General features: G+C 40.9%; 1 protein-coding gene across 1 annotated transcript in view; it reads left to right on the top strand.

Annotated features, from left to right (window-relative positions):
- Positions 1 to 25,856, top strand: part of LOC116040024 (gamma-aminobutyric acid receptor subunit rho-3) — a 35,281-nt gene extending 9,425 nt beyond the window's left edge. The window contains exons 3-10 of the mRNA XM_031285246.1: positions 10,929 to 10,996; positions 12,284 to 12,507; positions 13,929 to 14,011; positions 15,877 to 16,014; positions 18,270 to 18,422; positions 21,084 to 21,145; positions 22,272 to 22,403; positions 25,149 to 25,856. Coding sequence (XP_031141106.1) covers positions 10,929 to 10,996; positions 12,284 to 12,507; positions 13,929 to 14,011; positions 15,877 to 16,014; positions 18,270 to 18,422; positions 21,084 to 21,145; positions 22,272 to 22,403; positions 25,149 to 25,451 — 1,163 coding nt within the window. The 3' untranslated portion in view covers positions 25,452 to 25,856. The remainder of the gene's footprint in view (positions 1 to 10,928; positions 10,997 to 12,283; positions 12,508 to 13,928; positions 14,012 to 15,876; positions 16,015 to 18,269; positions 18,423 to 21,083; positions 21,146 to 22,271; positions 22,404 to 25,148) is intronic.
- The last annotated feature ends 192 nt before the right edge of the window (positions 25,857 to 26,048 follow it).

The raw sequence follows: 26,048 nt of genomic DNA, 5'->3' as shown, positions 1-26,048 counted from the left end.
AAAAATCTCACCCCACGCTGATGATGCGGTGGTTTGATGATGTGATGGTGGGCACTGGATCACCCAGACAACGGATGTGTCAATCCCAAAATCACCAACACTGACCCAGATTACACCATTGTGTGTGTGTGTGTGTGTGTGTGTGTGTGTGTGTGTATTGTGTGAGTCGGGGGGATTCGAGTGCATTAATCTGGATTATATTCCAGGTCTGGAGCAGATGGAGAAAACTGACAACTCCAGCAAAGATCATCAGTATCAAACATGACAATAGCGTTTAGTATTTCTGCAGAGCTATTATTGCTACTTTTACTTAAAGATATAAATATGATAATAACATACGCTTAAATGGGTACTTCTTCCACCACTGCCTACATTAAAACATGAATCATTTGAATAATAGAAGGTTCATTGTTAAAACACTTCACAATCGTTCAAAATACTCAGACAAAGTTAAAGTTAAGTTACAGTAGCGAGCATTTTATCCTTTGTCTTGATAGTTAACCGTAGAAATACTCTGTGATGAAACAATGCAGTGGTTCAATGTCTTTGTCAGACAACGCTGCCTCTCTGGTCCCATTTGAATGAATTACCCGTGTGAACACAGCCTGAGGTTAGGAAAGGATTGTGGTCACGGTTGAAAGAAACTGACTGTTGGTATAAACATAGTCTATATCGAAGACGTTCCGCTTCCGGGAATGCTCCATTTCCACTGGGAATTCCGCTGGATGTCCGTCACCTTCCACTTTCTTTGTGTTGACCTTTTAAACTCTGGTGGATTTCTGAGGACTATGGTTACCTGCTCCTCAGATCTCTGCAGGGTAAATCCAGACAGCTAGCTAGACTATCTGTCCAATCTGAGTTTTTTGTTGCACGACTAAAACAACTTTTGAACGTACATGTGTTCCACCAAAACAAGTTCCTTCCCGAGACTATTTTGCAGAGGCACCGTGTGGAGCTTAGCGCCGCCCAAGACGATTGTGATTGGGTTAAAGAAATGCCAATAAACCAGAGCGCGTTTTTCTCCCATCCAGGAATGCTCTGTGGACTTGAAGGTCTGGTAAAGTGAGACAAGTATAAACAGGATTCAAACTGCCATCTTCTCTTTGTGCAGCCCAGTCACTGATCCTGACCTGAGAGGTTTTTAAACTCATTATTTTCACGACCACAAGAGGTGCATGTCACCAAAATATAAACATAGTTAAGTTTTTTTGAACAAAGGACAATGCTGTCATTTTTCTGGTGATGACAGTCTCTTCCTTTCATTCTTCCATTGATCTCAAAACTAAACTCTTTCTCACTTTGATGACCTCTGCTTTTGACTGGAAATCCTGGTAATACCTAGCAGCCCTGAAACTTCTTTGGACCCTCGTGTTTAATTTAAATAATTTAAAGTCACAGTGTTTTTGTTCTATGAGATCCCCTTACTTTCTGACCAGGGGTGGAAGATGTACTCCGATTCTTTACTTACTGGTGAGAACTGTGAGAATATTCCTTTAAAAGTAATCAAAATGTTTACTTAAGTAAAGGTATGCTAGTATAATCAGTAGATTAAAGGCAACGAAAGGTCTGCAATGCTGTATTAGAGCCATTGTAGGTTAAAATGAAAACATTACGGAGCCGCGGAAAGGGGGGTAATATTCAGAGAAAGAATTTGGAATTTACAGGATTAAAGTTGTAAATATAGGAAAACAAAGCTTGAATATTATTTGACATTATAAACTCATAATCACTCTGTCCCATGGCCCGCGGCGTTTCACCCCACTATACTTTCTCACAAAAGAGAAATCTCATCTTTTTCTGCCTTAGATAAACCTCTGTGTGTGTGTGTGTGTGTGTGTGTGTGTGTGTGTGTGTGTGTGTGTGTGTGTGTGTGTGTGTGTGTGTGTGTCCGAAGAATCAAAACCATTCCCTCCTCAGATCCCTTCCAGTCCTGAAATACACGTGAGACATTTTTGTTACTTGTATCTTGTTACTTCTTAGTATTTCAAAATCGAGGTCAACTTCAAGACATCTTTAAACTTCCCAACAAACTTCACATCAGGCGGTCTGTTATATTTAAAAATCGTGAGTCCAAATAAAATGCTTGAAAATGCTTCTTTTTTTTTTTTTTTTTTACTAAATCTCTGTATTTCTGGCCTTATAAAACACTGTGTGACCTCGTCTGGTCCCAGTTTCAGGCAGGCCCCCAGGAAGTGTGCCGGGCTTGTGTGCGAGGCCAAGCAGTGATATTGCAACTCCTGAGCCGTCACATAGTGCCCTATGGCCCAAAAAAGACTTCTTTCCATAGACTTACATTGTTTAAGAGATTTCTGTAAACCAGTGGATATATTTTTTTTATTTCAATTTGCAAAAAACAACTGATAGATTATCTTTTGGGCATTTTAGGCCTTTAATTGACACATGAAAGGGGAGAAAGAGGGGGGGGGAATGACATGCAGCAAAGGGCTACAGGTCGGAGTCGAACCCGGGCCCGCTGCGTCGAGGGGTAAACATCTACATATGGGAATCCGCTCTACCAACTGAGCTATCTGGGTGCCCTAAATTTAAAGTATTTCACTTTAAAACCATTGTAAATGTAAAAACAAAGAAATTATTTAGCTAGTAGCCAAATAATTTCTTTGTTTTTCACATCAGTAATTCAGAGTGTCATGCTCTACTGTAGCACTGCTTGGCTGAGTAGCTTATCAGTTAAAAATAAAACAAAGCTAACTGATCAAATTAAAATTTGTTCAAAGATTAGAGGACTACCTGTAGCACGCTCCTTTCAGGAAGCTCACAATAATAGTATGCTCAGACTGGCCAGGAATATTTCAAATGACTCCTCACATGTTTTGCACAGAGAATATCAGCTTCTGCCTTCAAACAGATGCTTCAGAGTTCATTCTTTCAATCGCATCAGACTTAAAAACTCTTTCATGCATCAATCTATCCTGTTGTTAAACCAGCTACATTAAATCCAGTGTAATATTTATTCAGGGTTACAAGTCTCCAATACCTTGTCTGTGTGTATGTTCATGTCATTTTCTGTTATACATGTATGTTTTGTTTCCTTACTTGGGTGTTTATGTCATTTGTGGTAATGTTTCATGTATGTATTTTGGCGTTATTCATCTTATGTATGTCTGTATGTATGGCTATGTCCTCGTTTTTATATGAGCTACCCAGGGATGCAAAAAGAATTTCAGCCCTGGCTGACAATAAAGTTGTATCGTATTGTATGTACTTAGTCACATTCCACCACTGACACATACTGTACATTCATCTGCCAGATCTGAAATTATTCTCATACTGTACAGAAATTAAACATGACGTCTGCTTTAAGGGCAGTAAAAATAAAATCCCAAAAGGGTTAGCTGTGACGTAAACATATGTTATTTGTAGTATGTGTGCTGTAACATATAAAAAACCCACTGGTGTGGTTCTTTGTGGGTAGCCTAAAACCTAAACTTACAGATACTTCCCGGGCAGAGCTTTAATAACAGAGTGTTTCCGCCCAAGCTGCCAGTGTTACGCATGGCTGGGTTGAGTCAGTATGGACTGTGTAGGAGTCTGACGTTTACGTTCTCCAAAAGCTGCTCAGAGAATCATCTCTTAATCCCTTTCCACCTTTCACCTTACCCCTCATTTGATAGGAAAGTAAAATTAAAAACACTCATGAGGCTGGACAGAAACATCCTGTGGCCTTAAATCTGCATTATGCTGCTTATGACTGCATGAATTGATCCATCTGCGGCTGTTGTGTTTTGGGATTAAACGACCCATTCTAAAACACTGAGCACACAAATATCATTTGGGGACCAAAAAAAAAAAAAAAAGCCTTGACCTTGTCACAGCACCAAGCAACATTTGTATGTTTTTTAAGGTAAATCTGCAGCAGCTCACTAAAATGTTGTAGATTTACACAAATAAAAGATGGATTAAGTGACCAGCAGGACAATCTGTGCAACACATAATGAACTTTTGCTGCCTTTTGGGGCCATATGCAGAGAATAATATCCTGTTTTTTAAGGCCAGATCATCCAGATATCAACTCTTTACTTCAACACTTGTGGCCATTAATGACACTTTAAAAGAGAAAGAATAAAATAAAAATGTTGTGCATCGTCATGTTTCCTGTATTGAGTATCATTGCCAAACATAACAATATACCTTTTAAAAGCGAGGAATAATATCCTGTCTCCTGCGTATAGCCCCAGTTGGGGCTGTGCTGGACGCTGCTCTCTGGGCATCGGGTCATCTGGCTCCAGAACCCCACAGGCTAAAACAATGTTGCAGACTTTTTTCTGGCGTGTATAGTAGGGTCCCCCCCGCTGATGCAAGACCATGAGCCATCTGCCCTTAATCAATCCGGTGGGGCGCTCCACCGTGGCCCGTGTGCGTACGTGTGCACTTTTGTACCAGCGAATAGAGGTATTTTAAAAGAGCCAGATCTGCCATTGCTGATAAGTGATCAACTGATGACTTCTCCTTCTCCTGTTAAACTTGTTATATGCTGCACCGCAAGTCCACACTGACTCGAAAACTTGCGTACACGAGTTCAGACTAGACGTGAGATTTTATCGCAGCCTACGCTCACGTTCAAATTGATAAATCCCTTGCTTTGCGTAGGAATCGGCGTACGCTCGTCCGACGCCTGTTTTTGGTCGTACGCACATCTCATAAATGAGGGCCAATGTCAGCGGGGGGGCCTGGGCCTTGTTGATAAGACCAGCTGCAGTCGGAAAGAAACTCAAAGAGTTTGTGTCCGAGGTGGGAGGAAGGGCGTTCGTGCGTTATCCTTCAAATGTCCAGCAACATGAGCGATCAGCGGGCCTGCTCAGCACCTGCAGTGCAGAACCTGTTTAGGCAACAAAACTAATTGGTTAGGTTCAGGAAAGGATCATAGTTTGGGTTGAAATAGTAGAGAAGTAAGTTAAGCCCAGGAAGCAGAAGGTCACGCGTACTGTAGCTGCTACCTTCAATGTTTGTTTTTTTAAATCTGGAGATAAATGTGTCGATGGTATGATGTGAAACTGCTTGAATACAAAAAAGTTAGTGTTGACATTGCCTCAAAAAACCTTGAAAGTTGAACCTGACCTACTTTTCCACCAGTTTTTCTATAAACTGTTTTAAACATCTTTTGACTGGGTGTGACATAGAGAGAGAGAGAGAGAGAGAGACACAGAGAGACACAGAGAGACACAGAGAGACACAGAGAGAGACCTTCTGTTTCAGGTTTTTCCCACCAAAGAGCACTCGTTGTCAGGGCTACGTTAAATGTTGAGTCGGCACCGCTTGGTGGTTTTTACGAGTCACGTCGGGACAAAGCCGGGCTGCGGTAGGAGCTTTATGGTCCTGGCTGTCAGATGAACTTCATTAAATAAAGTGTTCATTGAGCTGCCGGCCTGCTAACATTCAAGTGGAATTAACACACTTTACATCCACAGAAAGCACACAGACACTTTCAAGTACGTCTTTTTTCTTCTTGTTGGCCTTGAGGGTGAAAACAGGAATGTACTGTAAACCACGTCCAGACAGAGATGACGGACCAAACCAGTGTATGTGTCTGTGTGTCTGTGTGTGTGTCTGTGTGTCTGTGTGTGTGTGTGTGTGTGTGTGTGTGTGTGTGTGTGTGTGTACATTGAACCAGCAGACATGGTTTTGGTGATTTGCAAGTCAAAATGCTTTTTTCATTTTCTTGGTCTGGACTTTGGTCTTTGATTAAACGTGTGACCTCTGAGATACTAACAGAAAACCCTCTCAACAACAATATGTAGCTAGACACAATTAAAAAAGATGAGTGGATGGCATCACAGTTTTCTACTAAACCTAACTGTTCTTTTATTGGCCCACATACTGTTATGCACTCAATACTCAGAACAACTCATATGTAACTTTCCCGGTTCATCCAAAATAATAAACCCAGAGATCCTCTGCCTAAATTTTGAGCTCTGTGTAAAATCACAAAATTTTGCTTTTTAGCCTGCAAGCAGCGTGGTCCACCACGTTGTTTCAGACTGAAATAACTCAACTACCAGTGGTGGAATGTAACTAAGTACATTTACTCCAGTACTGTACTTAATGCTATAGTGCGTAGTTTCTGCCGCCCCCATGAGGAATTCTAAGTATTGACAACAAAACTGTCGGCGTCCACATGATACAAGCCTTCAGTGATCACGTTCATTAATATCAAAAAGTTACGCACTAAAGCTTTAAATACAAATTTGAGGTACTTGTACTTTACTTGTCTTTTCTTTTCATGCTTTCTACTTACTTTCTACTTACCGCTACATTTCAGAGAGAAATATTGTACTTTTTACTCCACTACATTAATCTGACAGCTTTAGTTACTAGTTACTTTACAAATTAAGATTTTTGCACACAAAACTCATGTAAAACCCGACACTATATGTAAAGGTCTACTGAAATGATTACACGATTAATCACCTAGTTGATTGATTCTGCATTTAGTACTTTTACTTTTGATAATTAAAGTACATTTTCCCTGATGATACTTCAATGCAGGACTTTTATTTGTAACAGTATTTGTAGAGTGTGGTATTAGTACTTTTACTGAAGTAAAGGATCTGAGTACTTCTTCCTGCGTTGCTCCCCACCCTTCATTCAGCGCCACGTTAGCATGCTAACTCGGCATGGCACCGAAGATTATACCTGCTTAGCATCAGCATGCTAGCATCGTCTTGATGAAGCATTTAGCTCAAAGCACCCGATGTGCAGCCTTCACAGAGCCACTGGCATGACTGTAGATTCTTTACTCCAACTAAGCAAAAATGCACCGTAAATCACACCTCGCTCCAGTTTCAGATTCTCGCCGTTGGTTCTGTGTCACTCTTAGGGTTGATTTCTTTTACTTTGGACCAGAGATGTTCACAAGCCATTTTTTGGAAGTCCAAGTCAAGTCTCAAGTCTTTGAGCTCGAGTCCAAGTCAATTCTCAAGTCTTTGAGGGGCTAGTTCAAGTTAAGTCTCTGGCCATCTCATCTGTCCCTAACACTGTATTGTTAAATCTTATGAATTCAAAGCATGTCCTGTAGCTACCATCCATACAGTACAGTATCAACATCAGTTGTAGGAGAACTTTATGGGGTCTACTGCAATTCAATCTGAAGAAACACAAATTAAGAACTCTGTTTCAATTTCATAACTATTTTTCAACATTTTGGTATCTGCACCAAAGAATACATGTTTGTCTGTGTTACTGTCTGTAAAGCCCAACCTCATCATGCATTACATTTGTCAGTGTTCAAAGCGTGAGGGAAACATCTGTATTGAAAGTTAATACACCAACTATGGTGCAAACATGTGAGAACTGATACTTTCAGTATTGCTATTTAACAACAACCCGGTGAAATATCACATCATATGGATACAACTATAAAAATACAATTTGCCTGTTCCCAGCATTAGCACAACACTTTGCGATGGTTAGCTTGTTACCTGTGACGATATATGCTAAACGTAACGTCTCTTTCACATTAGCAAGTGACTGACCTATCTGGGTGCGTTTTGAGATGCCTGATGAAGTTCGATGTTGTTGATCCAGCATCATTTATCTTGGTGCCACACACCTTACATGTAGCTATTAGCTTACTGCCACTGTTTACCAAGTTATTGAAAGCAAAACTAATGACAAAAGGCACAACTCCGGGAGGACTTGGTGTCGCCATCGTCAATGTATTTTTTGATATGCGAGTACGCGCACATAAGGCATAGCGCAGGCGTTACGTTGCACATTATGGCAAAGGGCAGGGGACATGAGGCTCGTCATACGTTTCCCCAACGTATATATGCGCCAATAAAAGAAAATAGAAATACATGAATGAATTTAGATTTAAAAAGCAATAATTGCACGAAACGTGCGGTTGTTGACGAGTCTCGAAGCTCGAGTCAAGTCTGAAGTCTTTTGGGTCGAGTTGCAAGTCAAGTCTGAAGTCAGCTGTTTGTGCGACTTAAGTGTGACTTGAGTCTGAGTCTCAGACTTGAGTCCCCATCTCTGCTTTGGACATACAGTACAAGGCGTTACATGGCCAGGCTTCTTTAAATTTAAAGTAATTATTGACCTCTGTGTTAGAGGATTTATTTGACCAAAACACAAAAAATAAACCAAGGAAGTCCTGAGAGCTGCAGCAGGCAAAACCAATACCAGAATGTAGTCCAAAGGAATCCAAAAAAAACAAGGAAGTACAAGAAACAGGAATAAACAGGAAGCACAGAAACTGACTAGAGCTGACACGGGGAAACACGACAGGAACCAACACAAACACACACAAAATGATCTGACAAGAGACAAAGGGAACACAGAGGCTAAATACACGAGGTAACGAGCAAATAAGGGACAGGTGATACAGCAGGTGAAACACATCAGGGCGGGGCAGGACAATCAGACAAGACGGGAAAACACAGGAAGCAAAACTAGACAAGACAACACAGAAAACAGACTATCAAAATAAAACAGGAAACAGAAATATACACAATCCACAGAATACACAATCAAAACAGGAAAACAGAAACCTACAATCCTCGCAGAAACCTAAGCATAAACAATCAATGGATAATACAGGAAAACAGAAACATACAAACAGACAACAGAAACACTCAGCCTCAGGTCTTCAGGCTTTCCAAGGTGAAGCCTGAAAATTAAAGGAACAGCCACCCATAAAGTCTCAAAGAAATCAAATCAGTTCATTTGTTTTCTCTGGCTTTTTTTGTTTGTTTTATAACTTATACTTTGAGGGTTGTCCACTTAGTTCTGTTTTTTATGTTGTTTCTTTTTTTCTCTCCCTCCTTTCCCTTTTCTTCTGCTTTATAAATTAAATTTGCTTGCTTAAGAGAACGTTTTCAGACATCTACACATATAACATATAACCATAACGTCCACAGCATTAAAATAACTATTTCAATGTGTAGTCAGAACCTGCTTTATATTGAAAAAAGCCATTTGAATACAGATGAAACAAGAAGTATAATGTAATCTAGACATCTAACAGCACTCCCATTTCAGCCCAGTTTAAATTTAGACATCTTTTGAGCTGCAAATCACCAAAACAAGCACACTGAGTGAGGTGAAAGTTCACAGTTGTCAAGGTGATGTATCCATACTGTAAACTGACAGTCACGGTGGCACATTATCCCAGTTGCATTCCCCTTATTGTTAAACTTTTAACATTGACTCTAAATAACATAATGATACAGATGTGAGAGACGTTTAAGAGTTTAAGACAACAGTAAAATCATTGCTGATGCTTGTGGTCGAGACAGGAATGAGTTCTTTAGTCTGCAGGCTGCAGCGGTGGATACATCCTAAAATTAGCCAAGTAGACTTTTTGGAAAAGGCAGAAAGACCACCAAACGGCGTCATACAGTAGAGTGGTGGACAAATGTCCCTGAAAATATCCTGGCCAAACTTTGTCAGGTCATGATTGATTTGTGGAGGCAGAGCAGCAAAACAGGGATTCGTGCTGTTTAGCTATTTACGGTCTGTTTGTGTGCACAAATCAGGTTCTTCAGGTTTAGCGGTTGAACAAGCTTAATCTGCTAATGAGGCGGATGGAGCGGGGGAGTGGAGGACAGCTGTTGATGCTGCTGTGAGCTGGAGGCGAAGACGAAGGATGTTGTTACCAGCGTTTGACCAAAATTAGGTTTTGAGGGCCGATAGAGATAGAGATGAATGTGATAGAAGCAGCTGAAACACTCGCAGACAAGTGATTTTGGACCAATTTTATTAGAAACAAGATTTTCAGTGTTTAATCCAAAGTTTAACCTAAAAATCCTCTGAAGCAACATGTACACAATCATGGGACATCATTTTCTAAGTCTGATCTGAATAGTTTTCTCTCCTGTGTTGACGACGTGAAGGGATGCTTTGCCGATTTTACTCCAGCTCTGTGTCCTCTTTGTGTGGGCAGTGTGTTTAGTTTAAAGGTGTTTGGCTTCCCTCCGTGGGGCCAGCTCACAGAGGAGCAGAGCAGCGGAAGCCAAACACCGTTCATCTAAACACACACTGCCCACGCTGCCATGACAAAGGGATGGATTCAAATCAGCAAAAAAAATTTTTTTCCTAAGTTACCATTTTTGTAAGATATCTGAAAACGGGTGAAAAAAAATATGTTTGTTTGTTTTCGTACTAATTCTGACCACAAAAGGCTGAAGTGCACCACTTTCCCATGTTCTGTTTTAAATAGGACTAAAAACTTTATTATAATTATAATTTCTCCATGCACTCTAAACCCTGTAGTCCATCTTCAACTGCACACTCAAAATCAATCCGTGCACCGTTGATAAATCAGAATTGTTACTTTTTGAGACATTAAAACTCACCTGGAAGAAAACATGAATGTTTTAGTCCATAGAACATGGGGAAGTTGTGCCTCTTTTGCCTCTTGTGGCTGAAATGAGTACGACAACAACAACAAAAACGACTTGGATCATGACAAAAATAATACTTATTACCTGCCCAAACTTGTTTTTCACCTGTTCTTAAGTCAAAAACACAGGAGCGAAAAACAAACAATTTAGATCGGACTTAGAGAATGGAGCAGCAGATTTTTTTTTTTTTTGCCTCTCAGGGCTTCCAAACTATTGAATGGTCAGAGTATGATAATGTTTGTTTACCATAATTACAGGTCTCCTTTCATACATTTTTCTATCTTTATCCCCTACAGTTCTTTGCTGAATATTGTGAAAAGTATTAGGACAGTTGAGATTGTCTGTGATGCAATTATTTGAGGTTTCATGATCCTAAATACACGCTGCAAAGATGTCAAGAGGTTGAGTTTTTGCAGGTTTCTGCAAAGCGCCTCAGGTGAAAGGAGAACGGAGAATATGTTTTCCTGGAAGTTGTTCTGATGTAAAGTACAGTGTCACTTCTTGCAGAAACCCTGATTTATGAGTTTGAGTTATTGAGTTTAACGTGAACATGATGGTTTTCAGGTGCAGCCATCCCTGTGGGCATCGATGTGCAGGTGGAGAGCATCGACAGCATCTCAGAGGTCAACATGGTGAGGATCTCAAACATCTTAAACATAATTCCCAGCTGTGATGACTGGCTTCCCACATGTTCTATCCACTGGTGAATGTGGCAGAGAAACTCGTCAATGTACAGCATTTTAATGGCAGAAAATGCAACAAACATACCGGTTGAACATTGAGTTTTTATGACAATTCTACCGTATATTAACTTGTGTGAAACAAACACATTATATTCATGTAAATACTAAATGTGTCGAAATATGTTATTCTATGCGTTCAAGTAAATCCTCACAATTTAACTAAGCCTGAGGTCATGTTCTTTTTATTTTATTTGACATCTTTAAAGCCATTTCAACTTTTAATTTTCAAAATAAGGTTGTGCATTCAATAAGGGACTTAAATGGATGGACCAAGTGACCGATCATCAATCAAAATAATCCAAATATAGATATAAAAAAAATCTAGATTTTCACAAAAAAAATGAGTAGCCAACATCTTTGTTGCTTTTTAAAACATTTAAAATGTCAGAATCTTATTATTATGAGAATATATGAGGTTACTGAAAGCTGGAACTTCTGAGGGTTAAATAAAGGTAACGTCGACTTTGGGCTGTTCTGATGTCACTTCCTGTCTGGTGTGTGACCCCCGCAATGGCTCTGCTTTCAACTCAACCGGCCACTCACTCACAAGTCTTATCAAGTTCCTCCATCCAAGAGAGATGAATGGTGGAGGGAGGGCAGTGTCGTCATGGCACTCTCAACTGGAACAGTAAAAAAAGAAAATCTGCATGTCGTCTGGACACAATCCTATTCAGGCTGCAGAAAAATGTCCATCTCCTCCATCACCGACACGATTTCTTTTCAGCTCCCAAAATAAAAAAAGTTATCTGAACATCTTACACACCCTTCTGCAAATAATGTCAGACTTTGACATCAAATGATGATTATTTCCCCCTACATTTTGTTCCACTTTGCTGACAAATATTCTTACTTTGTGTCTACAAAACCAAAGATTAAATCCTTCATTACATCTGTTTTCGTTAAAGTTATTTCATACAAGTTAATGCTTTAAATGGCAATACAAAATTAGAACAAAGAAAGCCAAAAGAGGAAAAAATGGAGGAAATAAGAGCAGAAAAACTAAACATAGGAACAGTAATGATTATGACTGTTCTGTGACTGTTAATGAATTGTTGTGGATCTAAAGAATGACATTTCTTTAAATGTCACAAAATTGTCATTTTTGTGACATGAATCACAAATCAAACTAATTATAATATATCATCTAAATGATCTCTGTGGTGCCGCGTCCCGCAGGACTTCACCATGACTCTGTACCTGCGTCACTACTGGAAAGACGAGCGGCTGGCGTTTCCGTCGCGAAACAATCAGAGCAGGACGTTTGACTCGAGGCTCGTGAAGAAGATCTGGGTTCCTGACGTCTTCTTCGTCCACTCCAAGCGCTCCTTCATCCACGACACCACCATGGAGAACATCATGCTGCGGGTTTACCCCGACGGAAAGATCTTGTACAGCGTCAGGTAGGGAGACACCAGAAGTTAAGTGGTGCAGGTTCAGTTTTTCAAAGTAAAAAAAAAACCCAAAGTCCACCCCAAAGGGACTTACCATCTCCAACAGAAAACACTGTTCACAAACTGCTCCAAACAGCTCTATTGTAGTCCAGCCTTTACTTCAGAGACAAACGTGGTCACTTTGTAACACACGTTATAATGCTCGCCTAGCTGCTAGCATGGCACGCCCTCATACTCTGCTTCTGACTGGCTAGTAGTCCTTACCTAGGTACTGTCAGGGCACGCCCTCATACTCTGCTTCTGACTGGCTAGTAGTCCTTACCTAGGTACTGTCAGGACACGCCCTCATACTCTGCTTCTGACTGGCTAGTAGTCCTTACCTAGGTACTGTCAGGGCACGCCCTCATACTCTGCTTCTGACTGGCTAGTAGTCCTTACCTAGGTACTGTCAGGACACGCCCTCATACTCTGCTTCTGACTGGCTAGTAGTCCTTACCTAGGTACTGTCAGGGCACGCCCTCATACTCTGCTTCTGACTGGCTAGTAGTCCTTACCTAGGTACTGTCAGGACACGCCCTCATACTCTGCTTCTGACTGGCTAGTAGTCCTTACCTAGCTACTGAGCATGTGCGACTCCCTACAAAGATGTTACAGCAGTGAGAGGTCTCACTCTGTAGCTAAAACAGAGAGCTCAACACACAGGGTGAAAAGAGGTGTGCAGTACAACAAATATATGGTGTTTTTTGAAAATTAAACCATCTAAACCTATTCTGATATAACCTCTAAATACAATTATAAACCTGAAAATGAGCATAATATGAGCACTTTAAATTTAGTTTAAGATAATTTATTTGGGGCTTTTCCCCTTTATTCGATAGTGACAGTGGATAGACAGGGACGGGGGGAGAGAAAGAGGGGATGACACGTAGCAAAGGGCCGCAGGTCGGATTTGAACCCTGGCCGCTGCAAAGGACTCAGCCCACATGGGGCGCCACTCTACTGGGTGAGCTAGAGGCCCCCCGGGACATGCAGGTGTTTTATCTGCACATCTGATGCTTTAAACCGGCCCGTACAAGACTTACCCATCCAAATACTCCAACATTTCAGCTGTCAGCACACGACCTAATTTAATATATGGCTGCCGGGTTTGGCACGGTCACCTGTTAGGAGCAAAGACTGTAGACATAATGGAAGTAGCATCGGTGACGTCACCCACTGGTTAGTGGACAGCTTTTTTGAAGCCAGCAGTTTTTTATTCTGGCATTTTGTGCTTTTAGGAAAACATTTTACACAGAAATATAACTAAAACCTCCCTGAACCATTGGAATGAGCTAAATATCTTGTCATATATGTCAATTGCAAGAGAGGTTTCCATCCAGGACATGATGACTGACTGTATTGACAGTGGAATGTTTGTTTATGTTTTTCAGGGTCACGGTGACGGCTCTCTGCTCGATGGACTTCAGCAGCTTTCCTCTGGACACACAGAACTGCTCGCTGGAGCTGGAGAGCTGTGAGACACACACACACACACACACACACACACACACACACACACACTTTTGAGTAACTTTAGTTACTTTACAGATTTGGATTATTAATAGAACATAATCAATGAATAAACGATGGTGTAATATTATTCATTAAGATCAAACTTTATTGATCCCCGGAGGGAAATAAATAGATAAGGTAAATAAGTAGTTAAAATGAGCTCCACCTTTACCAGCGCAATAGCGACAGGCGACGAGTCAGCTGGGCTGGAGTCAGGCGGCGAGTCAGCTGGGCTGGCGCCAGGTCAGCTGGACTGGCGCCAGGCGGCGAGTCAGCTGGACTGGAGTCAGGTGGCCAGGCAACGGGGGCAGAGGTTGACTGGGGTGCCGAGAGGACACGAGAGGTAGGAGTCGGTCGGACCGCCGACAGGACACGAGGGGCAGGAGTCGGTCGGACCGACCAAGGCAAAGTCTCTGGGGGACAGGATAAGGGCAAAGTCTCTGGGGCGGTCTCAAAGGCGGTCTCAGGGGTGCCGGAGACCGGCAGGGTCTCAGGGGCGGTCTCAGGGGCGCCAGAGACCAACACAGTCACTGGGGAGGTCTCAGGGGCGGTCTCATGGGCGCCGGAGACCAGCAAGGTCCCTGGGTAGGTCTCCGGGGCAGTCTCCGGGGCACCGGAGACCGGCAAGGTCATTGGGGAGGTCTCATGGGCGACGAGACCGGCGAAGTCTCAGGGGGAACGGGCATAGCCGGTTCAGGGAGGCTGCTAGCCAGCCGGGGATCTAGGAGAGCTGCTAGCCAGCCGGGGATCAGGGATACAGGACAACTCGGGAACGCTGGAGAACTCGGGAACGCTGGAAAACTCGGGAACGCTGGAGAGCCTGGGGACACTAGGGAACTCGGGGACACTAGGGAACTCGGGGACACTAGGGAACTCGGGGACGCTGGGCAGTGCTGGGACACTGTGCAGCTTGGGAACGCTGGGCAGCTCAGGCTCTAGTGGACTGACAGGCTCGAAGTAGGGAAGGCCAAACTCCCTGGCAGTCGCCTGCCAGCGAACCTCCATGAGGTGTTTGGCCAAAATGGGGTTCTTTTTATGCAGTCCCCGAAACATCCCCAGCAACTTCTCCCCATCATAGTCCAAAGGGTGAAAAAAATGGTTCGAATCTCACCACTGCTGGGTCCATGTTGGTCAGATCGTTCTGTGATGGTGAGCAGGGGAAAGAGGACCCAAATGCAGGGAGAGGTAGGCAGTAGATGGTTGGAGCTCAGGGGTTTATTAATAACCAAAAAACGGCAGCACAGAGACTGGAAAAACACAACGAAAAACTCCCAAGCTACACACGCAGACAGGATACAGGAACAACAGGAACAAACTGACAGCACAGGGACACAAACGGACACAAAACGATCTGACAAGAGACAAGGGAAACACAAGGGCTAAATACACTGGGTAATGAGGTAACGAGGGGCAGGTGACACAGCAGGTGAAACACATTAGGAGAGACAGGGTAATCAACAAAGGTGGGAAAACACAGACAGTAAAACTGGACATGACAAGACAGAAAACAAGACTATCAAATTAAAACAGGAAACAGAAATATACACAGAGAACAGAATGCACAAAACAGGATAAATTCACACAATGGAACAGAACTATACAGAATAAATATACAAATACAGGAAACATACAGAAATCATAATACAGGCAACAGAAATGTCCACAACCACAACATTAACTTTGAGAAAAAAAAATTGAGTACTTCTTCCACTTCTGAAAAAAGGTAAACAGCAGCAACAAATCTCTGTCTCTCTTTTCAGTTCTCATCGCTCCTCTTTTTTCCATGACACTGATCACCCCCCCCCCCTCTCTCTCTCTCTCTCTCAGATGCATATAATGAGAACGACCTGATGCTTTACTGGAAGAATGGGAACGACTCTCTGAGGACGGATGAGATCGTCTTGTCTCAGTTCTTCATTAAGCATTTCCATGCCTCCAATGGCCTGGCTTTCTACAGCAGCACCGGTGTGTGTGTGTGTGTGTGTGTGTGTGTGTGTGTGTGTGTGTGTGCATGCGTGCCTGCGTGTCTGTGTCTTAGTTTCAGTAACCTGAATCCACAGACAAAAGGCTGAGACGTTTCTGTTTTCAAAAGGATGCAGAAAGTGGTTCACTAGAATTTAGGTAGATATTAATGCAACAGAATACAATAATATTTTTGAGCAGTGGTTACCAACCTGGGGGTCTGGACCCCTGTAGGGGTTCACAAGAGAAATCTGAGGGGCAGTGTAGATATGTTCAATTTAGATGTCCTTGTTTGAGGTAATTTGAATGCTATTTTCTACAGTACTTCACTACTCCACTGCTGTACATCTTAAAGGACAATTCCGGTGCCAAAATGAACCTAGGGGTTAATAACACATGTGTACCGAGTCGACCGTTCTCTGGGATATGGTTTCATGCTAATCGAATGTGACCAGTTTTAGCGCGAACTGCTAATGAGCTTGTAACACTAGTAGTCGGGGCACTGGTAAAGTAAAATGAAATCTCTATTTCTACACCACTAACAAGGCTCAAAATAGCACCACACTTCCACGGTAGCATAATGAGGGTCCCTACATGTAAACTGAAGCATTGAGAACGTTGTAAGTGTACAGACAGTTTATTAAAAAGATAGTTTATAAAGACAGTACCGTTCACGTATACAGGCAGGCGCCATCTTGGGAAAACAGTCACGACCAGTCGAACGATGATGCCGTGCTTGAGCTATGTTACTGGTTACTGGTTGCACGGCGTTCCTGTATTGCTGCATGCAGCTTTCTTTCGAATGTCGAAACCCCCTCCCCACTGATGTACAGAGGCTGGCACAACAGCGTGCTGCATGTGACGTCTCTAGCACATGCGGGTCAGTTCAGTTTCACAGTTTATTGTAAAAAAAGAAATAATACTAATAATAATATTGAACGTGTTGCGTGTCATAACTGCACCAAAACTGCAATATTGCGTCATTGGGTACCCAGCAATACACCCGCCAGGTGTGAAGTTGATGGGATGAACAGTTCTCGAGATACTTGAAGGACACACACACACACACACACACACACACACACACACACACACACACACAGAGGGTCCTCGATTTATAGGTAGATTACTGGATAATTTTACCTCTTCGAGCCTTTGAAAAGTATTCAGATTAAACAAGGAAGAATAAATCACTCCCTGGTTGACGTGGTCAAACCCAGAGACAGATGCAAACAAGTGCATATACTGTAAGGTCTTTTAAAGGTTGGAAAAAAAAAACATTGGGATCTGCTGTTTTGGACAACAGTGTTCTTCCAGCTTTGTGTCAACATAAAGAAATGTGAGCAAAACCTCTGCAGCCAGTTTCCAACATCTGGTGGAAATCAGAAGAGCGGAGGCTGTGATAGGTGCACATTGATGCTCATTAGGGATGTAACAATACATCGTGAATCGGTTAAAAATCGGTTAGAAAAATTATGCTTAGAGCGGTTTTGCTTCAGTTTCTTTGTTAAACCATTTGCGTCTGAACTGCTGTTTTAATATTTCTGTCTTTCATGTGTTACTCATGAAAGCTGAGTGACCTTGCAAAGAGCACAGGATGTATCCCTGAGGGCAGAGCGCCTAATGTGGAGCAGATGCCGTGCCTGACCAGAGATAAGAAGTAAAGATACTGATTGCATGAACCGAATAACTAACTTGACTCCCAGCTCTTTTAAAAAGACACTATTTTTGTGTACTTGCGCTGAAGTGCTGTAAAACTGACTCTACTTGCAAGTAAAAACGAACTTTGATTTTGTCCATTCTTTGATAAATAATTATCCTAACAAAATCGATATAAAAGTGTAAAGATTACAGTCGGTTGACATAAAAAATTAATTGCGATGCAGTGCAAAACGACCTAGGGCACAATCTACTTTTAATTTAACTTGTTCGACTTCAGACGTCTCTACGTCTTCTTAGCTATTCATTTGAAGATATTTTTTTCTATTTATTTAGTTATGTATTATATATATATATATATATATATATATATATATATTTATTTGTTATTTAAGAAATACAGTTTCAGTTGCACTTTTGATAAAAGGACACATCTGTTGTATTGCATAATTTAGATAAATAAAGGAATAGTTTCAGTCATTTGTCTGCAGCTCATTCTGTTAAAAAAATCCTGAGAAATTGTAACTTGAGTGTATCGTTACATTCCTAATGGTCATGTTTCCTAATGTTCAACATGAGTGTCTCTCCATCTCTGTCAGGTTGGTACAACCGTCTGTTCATTAACTTCATCCTGCGGAGGCACATCTTCTTCTTCATGCTGCAGACGTACTTTCCCACCATGCTGATGGTCGTCCTGTCCTGGGTCTCTTTCTGGATCGACCGGAGGGCCGTCCCTGCCCGTGTCTCTCTGGGTATTTACATATATTAACCCTTGTGTTGTCTTCCCGTCGACCATTAACTTTCATCAAAATTAAAAATGAACTTTTTTTGGCATAACTTTTTTTTCTTTTTCCCAATGTTTTTGTCACTTTTTTCAAAGCTTTTTTTGATTCATGGTTAAATAAACCTAATTGTTATGACATTATACCTATTTTTTAGTAAAACAAAAAATAGTAGTTAAGATCAGAGGATGTTGAGTGGATATCACAGACTGCTTTATATCAAAGTTTAGTCAAGATATACTGTTGTGAAAACCATTTAAAGGTCCCATGGCAAAATTTCACTATATGAGGTTTTTTAACATTAATATGAGTTCCCCCAGCCTGCCTATGGCTAGAAATGGTGATAGGTGTAAACCGAGCCCTGGGTATCCTGCTCTGCCTTTGAGAAAATGAAAGCTGAGATGGGCCAATCTAGAATCTTCCCTATATGAGGTCATAAGGGGAAAGGTTACCTCCCCTTTCTCTGCTTTGCCCACCCAGAGAATTTGGCCCACCCATATATATATAAAGTCTGAACCCTAAGATTTCATGATTAACTTTGTTGTGACCAGCTTTTTGTGGGAGGGGAGACCCAAATTTTAGGCCTTAAAAAGTCTTAAATTCGGGGCGCCTGGATAGCTCACCTGGTAGAGCGTGTGCCCCATGTACAGAGGCTCAGTCCTCGCAGAAGCAGCCACATGTTCAATTCAGACCTGTGGCCCATTGCTGCATGCCATTCCCCCTCTCTCTCCCCTTTCATGTCTAAGCTCTCCTATCAAATAAAGGCCTAAAATGCAACAACAACAAAAATCTTTAAAAAAAAAAGTCTTAAATTCGCTGAATCTTTATTTATCTGAATTGTGTTCTAGGTCTTAAATAATTTTAAACAGGTCTAAATGTTCTCGTTGAAATGCTCCCGTAGCGCAAAGGTTTTTTTTATTCCATGGTGTTGTACTTATTTCTTTCCCTTCTCCAAATATAATTTGCTGCATTCCGACTACAAATAAGACCAACATGCAACTTATATTGCAGCCGAGTGCAAGGCTGCGCAAGTCTCTTTCGGGACAGATTTTATTCTTCAGCTATAGGAAAGTGTAAGTTTAGCGATGTTTCCGGACTCTGACATTGACTTTTTTTTTTTTTTTTTTGATGTTGTGATATAGGTCATATATATTTTTACAATGGTCTTAAAAAATGTCTTAAAAAGTCTTAACTTTTTTGACGTTTAACGCTTCTTTTCACTACCATGTATAAACACCACTAACACCAACTTACTACCACTATAGATTTTCACTTATTTTTGGAATTCATGTTCAATTAAAAACCTCATTTATAGAAAACTATACCTAATTCTTGACTTAAAGAAGCAGAAATTATTAATTATTTAGACTAATATTAAAAGAAGGATAATCACAGAAGGGTCAACATTCAGCGAGGATACTGTTCCGAAACATTTCAATTTTTTTTTCAAATGCTAAGAAATTGAATAAAACACCCAAAATTAGATGAAAGTAGAGATCCGATCTTTTGTTGTACTCGCGAAGCGCATTGTATGGGCTCATCCCTCCATGTTATTTTCGGGTAATTAAAATTAGGTAGTTAAAAAGAAACCCATATTTCTAAGATAGACATTTTGAGAACGGGTCCAATTTGACCCGAGGACAACATTTGACTTGTTAAAACCTGCAGAAACCCTGATTTATGTATTTATGGGACAGACAGCAGGTGCACTTATCAAGTAAAAACCACATTTATATATGAAAAGGATCTGTGTTGTGTTCCCTCTGTGTCACTTAGTTAGATGTTTACACAAAGGTTTGGAAAAGGACAAGCACTTTTCAGCACAAAACGTTTAAAAAAACAAGAAGAAATAAATGAAAGTTATTCTTATTCTGCAGTTATTCAAATCATTTTTCAATTACAAAAGAATGTAAACAACGTTTAATTTAAAAGTGAAAAATAGATGGGCCTTTAAAATACATAAAACTACAACTAGAAGACAAAAGAATCCCAATAACAATAGACACAGACATTAAAACGCAGAACTCAACAAGAAAATACAGACGAAACAATACAAGACACAGACTAATACAATACATCACCATAAAACACCACATCATCCATGACTACATGAGGTCTTACTGCTCAGTAGAAAAAAACTGTCAGAAAAGAAGACTTATTCATTGTCTTTAAATGTTGATGTAAACGATATCTATTCCTTCTGCTTTTTATCTACTGAATCTGAATGAATCTTACTACTAAAAAAGTATAAAATTAGGATTTTAGAAGCTTGAGAAATCTATTTCTTTATTTTCTAAAGACACTTTGGTAAAGTGTACATGGTTGGAAAAATCTGGTTTGTCAGAAAAGCGACGTTATTTGCCTTTGAACGTTGATATGAGTGATATGTGCGTGTCACAGAGTAATTATAATAACCTTGGTATGACACGTGACATGACATAAGGTATCTACCTCACCAAAGTTGACCATTCGTCCAGTCTTAAAACTGAGCTTCCTGTATTGTTCTCTGAAAGGGGACCCTCCAAATGTCCAAAAACTTTGTGTTGTGTCTGAAAACAGATGTGCTGGGATATAGAAACAGATGTGCTGGGATGCAGAAACAGATGTGCTGTGCTCTCTCGCCTCCTGCAGGTATAACCACGGTGCTCACGATGTCCACCATCATCACCGGAGTGTCCTCCTCCATGCCTCAGGTAACAGCTGTGTTTGTGAGGGTTCATGAGGCCTTCAGGGGCAGTGGGCCTCTTCATGTGTTCATGCTCATATGGGCTCTCAGGGTCTTAAAGGACAAATCCGGCGCCAGATGAACATGGGGTTATTAACACATGGGGTTATTAACACATGGGGTTATTAACCCGTGTACCGAGTCGACCGTTCTCTGGGATATGTTTTCATGCTAATCGAATGTGACCAGTTTTAGCGCGAACTGCTGATTAGCTTATAACGCTAGTCGTCAGGGCACGGGTAAAGTAAAAATAAATCGCTATTTCTATACAACTAACAAGGCTCAAAATAGTACCACACTTCCACGGTAGCATAATGAGTGAAACGCCGTGTAACCAGTAACCAGTAACATAGCTCAAGCACGGCGTTCGTGGTTCGACTGGTCGTGACTGTTTTCCCAAGATGGTGGCCGGCTGTATACGTGAACGCTACTGTCTTTATAAACTATCTTTTTAATAAACTGTCTGTACACTTACAAAGTTCTCAATGCTTCGGTTAACATGTAGGGACCCTCATTATGCTACCGTGGAAGTGTGGTGCTATTTTGAGCCTTGTTAGTGGTGTAGAAATAGAGATTTCTTTTTACTTTACCCGTGCCCCGACGACTAGCGTAATAAGCTAATTAGTGGTTTGCGATAAAACTGGTCACATTCAATTAGCATGAAACCATATCCCAGAGAACGGTCGACTCGGTACACATGTGTTATTAACCCCTAGGTTCATTTTGGCCGGATTTGTTTCTTCAGTTTTATGCATAACATATCTGGAACAAACTGCAGGTCCGCTGCAACTCTCTGTTCTTTTAAATCAAGACTGAAGACTTTTCTTTTTGATGCTGCCTTTTTTTTAAGTAACTGTTCATTTTTTACACTGCACTGTCACTTTTATTCATGTATTTCATAGCTGTCGTATTCTATTTGAGCTGTTTTGTTTTTATTCTTAATTGTTCTAATTGCTTTTTAATGTTTTATGTAAAGAACTTTGAATTGCCTTGTTGCTAAAATGTGCTATACAAATAAAGCTGCCTTGCCTTGCCTTTTGTACATGCAGATTTTTCCATGTGTGACTTAGTGAATGGGTCTCTTTGTTGTCCAGGTATCGTACGTGAAAGCGGTGGACATCTACCTGTGGACCAGCTTCCTGTTTGTCTTCCTGTCTGTGATCGAATACGCAGCCGTGAACTACTGCACCACTCTGGAGGAGATGAGGAAGATGAAGAGGGGGAAGGTCAGAGGCACGGGTGACCACAGGGGGGATTATTACACTACACACCAACATCCGGACAACACAGGGAGGGAAGTTTTGGAATTACATATTTAACTTAATGTCTCCCTCTAGTGGCCAAACAAAGACATTACAACCTGACATTTCCTGTTTAGGACAGGGGTCTTCAACGTTTTTTAAGCCAAGGGCCCATTAACTGAGAGAGATGGAGCAGGGACCCCCTACTACGTATACTGTATAAAATTAAGCTGCATATTAAACTGGGCCTACAGTAACATGTCGGGCGGCCTAAAGCCTTTACACATACCTTTTTTCCATGTAATACTACGCTATTAAAGGTGCACTATGAGTTCCTGCATGGTTTCAGCACGATTTCGTTTTTGTCTCAAATCGTAGGCATCTCTCCTTGATCCGCTAGCCGCCTGCCCCCTGAACACACTGTGAAAAAGCCCGGTCTCGGGAGACAACACAGGGGTCGTAAACGTCAAACAAACACTAGAGGCACAGGATAGGCACCAAAATACAACAAACCACTCCAGCCAATCACAGACAAGATGGTTGGGGGAGGGGGTGGGGGTTAGTGACAGTTAGTCAGTTAGTCATGACAGTTAAGAAAACATGGGGGGAGGGGCGAGCTTGCTCTGTTTTGTTTGGCATTTACTTTGAACGTCAACAGAAGTAAAGTCATGCAAAGTGCACCTTTGAAATAGCCTAATAATTGTTGGCATGATTTTATAAATCATGTTTTAATGTTAAACATGTGGCACAGTGAATCCTTAGGATGAACTGTATCTGTGGATGGCTACCTTTGTATTTGCTAATAATATCTTAGAGTCTTTTTAATTTTGGAAAAAAACTTTCAAAAATTAACATAAATTTTAATTCCCACTGTAGACTCAATGCATGGAGAGACGACTTTGAAATACATATTACAGAAAATGAGTGGGGAAACGCTTGTCTAAAGGCACAAACAAAGACGATAAACACAGCACTAAAACTCATACAATACAAGTGGCTATTCAGAACTTATGTGACACCTGTAAAACTACATCGCTACAACCCTAACATTCCTGACAGCTGCACTAAATGTGGTGATAGTGTTGGCACTCTGCTGCACTGCATGTGGGAATGCCAAAAAATCCAGTCATTTTGGAAAGATATAACCTACATGGTTTCACATGTGACTAATATGGTGGTTCCACTTGAGGCAAAGCTCTGTATATTAGGTATTTACCCTGATCACTTTGCACCGGGCCGCAAAAATGCACCCATGATTGATCTATCTTTGCTTCAGGCTAGGAGAGTGATTGCATTGAGGTAGAAAGGTATGGACGGCCCTACACCTGGAATGTGGTTACGAGAAATGGCGTCATGCTTGGCACTGGAGAAATTAACTTATGTTGCAATAGGGAAATGAAATAAGTTCAGAGATATGGGACACGTTTATGCAGTTCCTGGAAAGTGACCAGACTGAAATTAATGATTACATTTGAATGGCGGCGCTTGTGGAAGCTGGCATGTCTCTTATAAAATAAACAGGACCACTATTGATTTTTATTTATTTATTTTCATTTCCATTTATTTATTTTTTTTCTTCTTCCTTGAATGTTTATGCTGTTGAGGGTGGGGGGAGGGGGGGTGTTCATAACGTTACTGTCCCTGTGACTGTATATTTTCTATGTGCAAAACAATAAATATATTGTAAAAAAAAGAAAAATCAAACATCAATTTTGAGGCCCCCCCTGCATTGACTCTGAGGACCCCCTAGGGGTCCCAGACCCCCTGTTGAAGATCCCTGGTTTAGGAGATGGAGTATTTTACAGTGATGGAATGTTACTAAGTACATTTACTCATGTGCTGTACTTAAGTACACATTTGAGGTATCTGTAATTTACTAGAGTATTTCCATGACACTTGACATGACATTTATATGACAGCTGGAGTTACTACTTATTTTACAAATTAAGATTTTACATAGAAAACATATGAACTACAAAGAAAACAATATAAGCACTGTAAAATATGAAACAACCTTTTTATATATATATTTTATTTAAAAGTTTTCAGTTTTATTTTCAGAACACATGTAAACAACCTAAAACAAAAAAAAAACAGACTAAAACATGAAAGAGAAAAGCTGCCAGACATATAGATAAATCAATGACTTGATAAGGCAAGGCAAGGCAAGGCAGCTTTATTTGTATAGCACATTTCAGCAACAGGGCAATTCAAAGTGCTTTACATGAAAACAGATTAAAAAATTTAAAACAGATAAAAATACGAGAATAAAAGTTACAGTGCAGTATAAGAAATGAAACATTGAAGAGCAATTAAAACAGTTAAATATATAAAAGCAGATAAAATAGGAATTTCTCTTTATATGCTTATATAGATTGTCATACAGTGTCAACAATGCAACTTCAGTATAAGAAATGAAGTTATTTAATTTAATTTATAGATAAGTTCATTATAAAAAACTAATCGGCTACAGATAAATGGTTTCATCTTCTCAAACGTGAAGATTTTCATTTTTTTCTTTGGCTTAAATGACAGTAGTACAGTTGATCAATTGTAAGTATAAAAATATTGATCACACAGCAGCTTTAAATATGATCAAAAATGTCCTCAAAACTCCACATTTGATGTGAGGATGTGTAGCGATGCGTTGATCTTGGCGGTGGGTTTGAGAGAACTGTGTAAACTAAATGTAAACGATCCCCAGTATGATCTGTACCTTCTGTGTTTCAGATCCCATCTACCTTCAACGCCAGCCAGGCGATGGCCTATGACGGCTGTTTCCATGACAACGACATTGAGCTGACTCCGTTCTCCAGCCTAGCGCCCACCGGGACCTCTGGCCCCCTCACCACGCCGACCCAGGCCCCAGACATCCGGCCCACGGAGGGGACTCGGCTCCGCCGGCAGTGGTCGCTGCGTCAAAACGTGGACCTGTTTGTCAGCAACAGCTACATGATCGACTCGTACTCCCGTGTGGCCTTCCCGATGTCCTACCTGCTCTTTAACATCGTCTACTGGAGCCTGTACTCCTGATTCAGCACCGCAAACTCTCGGTGAACTCTGGTGCACTTTATTAAGCCCAAATGTTGAGTCAGAGAGCATGCTGGGGGATTCCTCCTCTCCACAGAGCTCCACAGACACTTTACTGAATTAACTCTTGATCAGAGGAGCCCCTTCAGCGCCGACTTCAGCACCAATCATCTTCTTTACAAGAGAGATAAAAGCACTCCAGTTCCTCAGAGTATAAACTCTTAATTGTGCACAATTTCACCCTGACATTTGTCTCATGGGAGCGGGTTGACTCCTGAGACCTGGGAAGTAATGGATCCTAATAAGCCACAGAGAAATACGAAATAAGGATAACATTTATGTGAAAATGTTCTTTTTTTGTTTTTTTAATCTTCCTTTTTTCATATCAAATCATGAAAATATCATATCATATCATATTGGGGGGGGTGGGGAAGGGGGACAGGGTCTGGGTACATTTTGAGCGTCAAAGACTTAATTTCCTGCATTCTGATACAATTTTATCAACCAATTTACTGTGGAAATACCTTTATTTAGCCTATGCAAAGATAAAAAACACAGATGACAATTCTAAATATGTCAAAATTATAATGGAAAGTATGT

Source organism: Sander lucioperca, chromosome 23, assembly GCF_008315115.2.
Source record: "Sander lucioperca isolate FBNREF2018 chromosome 23, SLUC_FBN_1.2, whole genome shotgun sequence".
Classification (NCBI taxonomy): Eukaryota; Metazoa; Chordata; class Actinopteri; order Perciformes; family Percidae; genus Sander; species Sander lucioperca.
The sequence above is the reverse complement of the archived record's forward strand: the minus strand, read 5'-3'. Positions and strand labels throughout refer to the sequence as shown.